At 38.7% G+C, this 6,421-nt stretch overlaps 1 protein-coding gene across 1 annotated transcript; it reads right to left on the reverse strand.

Annotated features, from left to right (window-relative positions):
• Positions 1-5,816: 5,816 nt before the first annotated feature.
• LOC138175239 (olfactory receptor 2T27-like) lies at positions 5,817-6,419 on the reverse strand. The gene has a single exon (XM_069105661.1). It carries the CDS (start codon positions 6,417-6,419, stop codon positions 5,817-5,819), a length of 603 nt encoding a protein of 200 aa, XP_068961762.1.
• Between the last annotated feature and the right edge of the window lie 2 nt (positions 6,420-6,421).

Here is a 6,421-nt window from a genome sequence, read left to right on the forward strand (position 1 = left end):
ATGGTTTATCCAGACAAACGCAGCCAGTATGGTAAGGGGACCAGACATTATGCCATGGGAGAATCAGTTGAAAGAACTAGGGATGTTAAGTTAAAAAAAAAAAACACAGAATTGGATTTGTTGATAATATCTGTCCAAATATGTGAAGGTTTGTCAGGTGTTTCTGATAACTAGCAGGAGCTCCTGAGTGAGTCCAGGGCTCTCTGGCCTCCAAAGTTGACAGCCTCAGGCACTGACAGTGTTGCTATGGTAACTGTGTGCAAGGTCAACTTTCCAGGTGGGCTACCATGGTACTGCTTGCAGTCATCTCACCTCCCACTTGGGGTCTCAAGTGGACCTGGGAGTCCCAGTTCCACACTTTTCTTGCCTTTTTCTCTTGGGAGTGAAATGCCCATGGCCTCATATACTAAGTCCCTGTATGTAACAAGTTTGGAAAAATACTGAATTCTTCCTGAACTCCTACGTGCCTAGCCAGCGGCCCCTCTCTTGCAATACAATAGTAAGACCAACCTTGCTGTACTTCCTGATAAGATATCAGAATGACCCAGGGCAGGACACGGATGTCTGGGTCCCCCAATCAGTCAGGATAGGGCTATACAACTGTCCAGATCAAGGCCTGGCTATAACGGACATGATTATCTACCATTGTCAAACTAACTTTACTCCCCACACCCATTTTGTGGTTTTTGACTTTAAATATTCCTCCCCTCCCTATGGTGATGGTCAGGGCAGCTCTCCTAAGGTTTCCTTGGGAGACTGTCGCTGGCCAGCTCAATAAACTGATGTTTAGAATAATTGACTTGGCTTGGGGTCATTTTTCTCTACCTGTCCATTTCAGGGGTATCCCTCTACCAATCTCAGATACTTCTTTGTGTTTCATGAGTGCCTTGTAAGACTTAGGGGAAATGAGATCAACACTCTCCCAGTCTCTGGAACTTTACCCTTAGACTAACTTGGCTCAGCGCAAAAAAAAAAAAAGTCTCCTGTGTTTTTATTGTTTGTTTTGGTTTAAACAAATGGCATCCTTTTCTTTCTCATCTTTCCCTTTTCATTCATTAACACAACAAAGAGCTCAGGTGTCCTTGGCTGCCCAGTATCCAGAACTAAGAATGATCAGAGATATGAATAAGAAATGAGCAGACCATGTGGGTAGTTCAAGGAAGAACCACGAACTCCATTTAATGATTCTTTGAACAAGGTTTTTAAAGATCAAGCAGACAAAGGTTCAAGTGCTCTTATCAATAGCATAGTCTGTCATATCCTGGAGTATTCTTATCATTATCTTAATCTATCATATGCTGGAAGTAGATCAGAAATGGATAAGGCCTTGTTATCTGTGCACCAAAAAGTCTTAGTAAAGGTCAGTTAACTCCTATCACATACATTCAGATAACAAAGGATGCTCTTAAGAGCAGACTTCAAAGCTGGAAGTCAAAAAGCAATCATCAAGGACATATGCATAGGAACTGACCCCCAAGAATCAAATATTTTGGCTTACTACACTAAGGTTTGTTGACCAGTAAATTTCATTATATTTTCAATGACTTAGAAACAAAAACATTTAGGAAATAGAAGAAAACTTCCAAATCCAACTGCCTCTCAAAAAACCTGAAAGAGAATGGGGAACTACAGTAGGAACAGACTGATTAGTCAGTATGGGAACTGGCTCTCCAGCCCCTCCTTCTGTAAACCAGGAAAGAGAAGCCAGTCATTTTGGTTTGCTTTTGCAAGGTGAAGAGGGGAAAGAGAGGGGAATGGCCATTGAAGGAGACAGGTGATGCTGTTTCTGCGCTCTACTGTTTCAGTTACTGACTCCAAGTTACCTAAGAAACTGTTGCTGCATCTTTCAACATTTTGAAACTCACAAGGTTTCAATCTGGTTCATTCTGTCTCTAATATTCATCCATTTGTAACAGTGACCACCCTTTACTGCCAAAGTCAAATATGCTACATTTCACTCCTCCCCTCTAGGTTTCTCTGGTATTCTTAAGGAGATCAGGGATTTATAGAGATGTCTCTCTGCCATTGGCTCCAGGCCCCAGTGATGGTGTGCCCCCAGTTGTACAGGTGGGTCCCCTGCACCAAACCATTTAAACAGTTGGATTAGCTTCTACAAAGGCATATTTACTTCAAAGATATAATAACAAATATATGCACTCCTCATCATGTTGGGCATAAATACCTCCCTCCCCCCACCTCACTAATACTTTCATGGGGAATTAAGTTGACAGTTTAGCTCAGTTACTGTTTAGCATAGTACCAATCTATAGAGCTCTTTGGGAGTCTAGTGAAGGTTAGGAACTCCTTAGAACAATGTTTTTTAAAGGCATAAAATTTTAAAAATACAAAAAACCCCAATTATAATGAAATATCATTACCAAAATATTAGAAATTCATGGACCCCCAGGTTAAGAACCTTCTGAGTTAAATTAACTTTACACTTTCGTCCTTTTCATCTTTTTGGTTCATTGAAGATTCTACATTTTCCTTTCTGTTACCCCAAAGTTTGGTTCATTTTTTAAAATAAAAACCCATAAACAAGAAAGTATATGTCATCAATATTTTTTACATGTGTACTTATTTAGCTTTTTTGTATTTTTGTTGTATGTTTGCAAGGTGTTTGCAAGTGCTCTGCTCAGCAATATCATTTTCTTTTTTCTTTGTTTTTTTTTTCCAGGAATACCTGTTTTGTAAAAAATCCATTTTTATTGATTGTTATTCTCTTAGTTTTGTAGGATATTTTAATGGGTTGTAATTTGAGTTCCTATGTTTTTTTATAATATCTTATACTGGTCTCTATTTTTTTCTGAGTAGTCCTGTGTCATTCCGGTTGGCATTTCTTCATATTTTAAGCTCTTTCTCTTGAATGTTTGCAAAATATATTCCTTATCATTGAAATTGAGAATTTAACTTTCACATGCCTTGGTGTTTCCAGGATGGATTTTTTTTTTCTTGTGGCACTCTGGATGTGGACACTTGTGGATTTGATTGATCATTGCTTTCTTTATTCAAAAGTTCTGGACAATTTTCTACCATTATTTCCTTCAGTTAATATTCAAGTTTTTGGATACATACAGATATATATCTATAATATCTATCTATATATATCTATATCTAAAATATCTATATATATATAGATAGCAATATCTATATGATGTGTTATATGTAACTAACATGTGATATGTGTATATATACATTATATATATTTACATACATACATATACACATATTTATGAGCAGTAGGGGCAGCTAGGTGGTTCAGTGGATAGAACTTCAGGTCTGGAGTTAAAAAGACCTGACTTCAAATATGGCCTCAGAGACTTTCTAACTGTGTGACTCTGGGCAAGTCACTTAACCCTGTTTACCTCAGTTTCCTCATATGTAAAATGAACAGCAGAAGAAAATGACAAACTACTCCAGTATCTTTACCAAGAAAACCCCAAATAGGGTCAAAAAGAGTTGGACTCAACAACAATATACATACTTATTTATATGTATATAATGTTTTTCTGAGAAACCTATGATCTTTAAAGGTATCTTTGTATACCCTGTCTACAAAGTCAGTTGCTTTGGTTTCTATAGACTTCATCTGTTCTTTTAATATTCCTTTAAAGTCTTTTACTTTTCTTCTGGTAAATTTTCTTCCACTTCTGAATTTTTGTTTTTTCCTAATCTGTTCTTTTCTTTTTCAAAGCATCTATTTCTTTAGAGAATGTGTCCATCATGGCTTTTAGGTTTTGTATTTGGCTGATTTTTTTTTTCCATTTTGTGTTTAGAGCTCTGTTATCAGATTTAATTGCATTCCTAATATTTTCTTCTAGCAATTAGTTTTTCTCTTTTGGACCATTTTGTAGTAGCTTAGAAATGTTCTTTGCAGAATTTTCTTTTCAACAAAGGGATCTTAATTCATTTTCATTTTTAGCATAACACTTATTCATAGTATTTTAACTTCTCTTTCAATTTTTACTTTTGCTTGATTATCTTTATGAGCCTTTATGTTGGTTCAAATGAGAGAAACACCAGGAGAGAGCATTGTTGTGAAAACCCAGGGAAGAGAGACTATTCAGGTCTAGTGGTTGGTTCACAGCATTAAACTACAGAGGTTTAATTCCTAAGACATTTAATTGTTGCTTCTTACCTGTGCCAATTGAATCCAATCCAACCATCATTTATTAACTACTATGTGCAAAGCACCCTGCTAGATTGGAGTGGGGGATGGGAGATAGTTACAAAAACAAAGCAAAAGCTTTGCCTTAAAGGTTGAAATATATGATTCTCTCAAGTAATGGGAGGGTCACCTAAGGAAAAAAAAAACTCAGCATGAATGTTTTAATGTTGTCACTTCATTAATGGGGTTTCAGGTTTCCCAGGGAACAATGCAAATGTTTCACCTCTATGGCATCCAAAGTTTCTGAGAATAATAGCCCTGGAAAATCACTCTGAACCAGACAATGCCATTATCACAGAGAACTGGGAAGATCAGGCCTACCACCAGTGAATTAAAGTGCAATATTAACATAGGCTCCTTCAAGATCAGGCCTGCACAACATACAGTCTGCTGGCAGCTTGCAGCCTGCCAAACAATTTCTGGTGCCCCTTGAAAAGTATAGGGTTACCAGTAGGCACTCTGTCCTGTTTGTCATGTGACATGGCAATGAATCATCATCAGTCTGTCTCTAGTCTAACCTATTTGTGGCTGGAAGAAGTTTAGACTATTTTGATTTTGGCCCCTACTGCCAACTTGTGCAGGTCTGCCCTAGATTATCTGTTGGGCATTGGTTCATGCTAGATCTGAATAACATGTACTATTATCTTCCCCTTCCCTGTTCTCTGTCCCCAAGAAAGATAAAGATCTTCTTAATTTGCATAAATGCAGCCAAAGAAATTGGTTTTCCGTGACTCACAAGGAAAGAGAAGGGCAAAATGAATTACTTATATATATTAGTCTGATGGATGATCTGATCACATTTGGGGAGAAATTGAAAGAATGTTAAGGAGAGACCCCTAAAGATTAAGTATAAGGTTAGCTGGAGACTGCTGGATTAAAGCTGGCAATTGGCAAGTATTAGTTTTACTGAAATATTTGTCAGATAAGAAAGTCACATAGAAATTCAAATAGCCTACTCTCCTCTGCTCCAACAAGCATTAAGTTGGATACCACCAGTAAGATTTAGATAGTTTTCTTGACAATGGATTCACTGAACACTATAAACCAGGAAGAAACACCCTGTATACAATGTGCCCTGCCTTGTAAGTCCCATGCATCAGACAGCATAGTGATTTCTCCAGAGAGGATGAAAGTATTCTATGACTCAGAGTCAGCAGGAGGAGTGAATGAATCAACTCCAGTCCACAGAGAAAGAGGGAGTTTGGGGAGACTAGGAAGTGGGAGCCATACCTGGGCTACACCAATCAATAAAATAGCTCCAAAGGCTTTGGGGCAGTAGGATCCTAGTGACCCATCACTATACTTGTTGTCTATAAGAGAAATCAGTGAACAGAATAGGGGAACAGAGAAGTCCTGGAATGGGGCTCATAAAAGATGTATCAAACAATTATTGGTGGATAGCTGACTTGAAAGATGGGTCCACATGGAGATGTTCTACTCTGTGATCCTAATGAAGGGGAAATCAAATTGAGGCATATGACTGAAAGATGTAGATCTGCAATGGTGGAGGGAATTTTCTCACAGGGAGTTCCTTCCTCTAACAAATTCACAAATCCATACCAGGCTTTGGTATATATGACAATTACAATGATTAAATGTAAAAGGATTTTTTTTTTTTTACTAAAAATGGCTGTATAAATGTTAATTATTATTGTGAGCCCTGCCTCTGACCACAGGAACACCTGCCCAGCAGCTTCTTAAGGGCCCCAGTTACTTCCTTGTTCCTTAGGCTGTAGATGATAGGGTTGAGCATGGGTGTGATCACAGTGTAGAAAGCAGAGACTACCTTATCTTGCTTGGAAGAGTGGTAGGCCTGGGGTCTTATGTATGTGACCATGGCTGCCCCATAGAAAAGGGTGACCACAGTCATGTGGGAGGAGCAAGTGGCAAATGCCTTTTGCCTCCCCTCAGCTGAGTGCATTCTGAGAACTGCTACTAGGATCTGTATGTAGGAGGCAGAGATAACAGAGAAAGGCAACAGCAGCATGAGGACACAGCAGACATAGATCATGGATTCATAGAGGGAGGTATCAGCACAAGCCAGCTTGAGGATAGCAGGCACCTCACAGAAGAAGTGATCAATCTTGTTTGAGCCACAGTAGGGAAAGTGGAGAGTAAAGACAGCTTGAATCAACCCATCTACCAGACCAAAGAGCCAAGAAAAGGCCACCATGAGCCAGCAGACACGGTTGTTCATGACCAAAGAGTACCTCAATGGATTGCTGATGGCCACATAGCGGTCATAGGCCATGA

This window comes from Petaurus breviceps, unplaced genomic scaffold (assembly GCF_028583685.1).
Source record: "Petaurus breviceps papuanus isolate PSGF00001 unplaced genomic scaffold, PetGlider_PUasm1.0 76378, whole genome shotgun sequence".
NCBI classification, from domain to species: domain Eukaryota; kingdom Metazoa; phylum Chordata; class Mammalia; order Diprotodontia; family Petauridae; genus Petaurus; species Petaurus breviceps.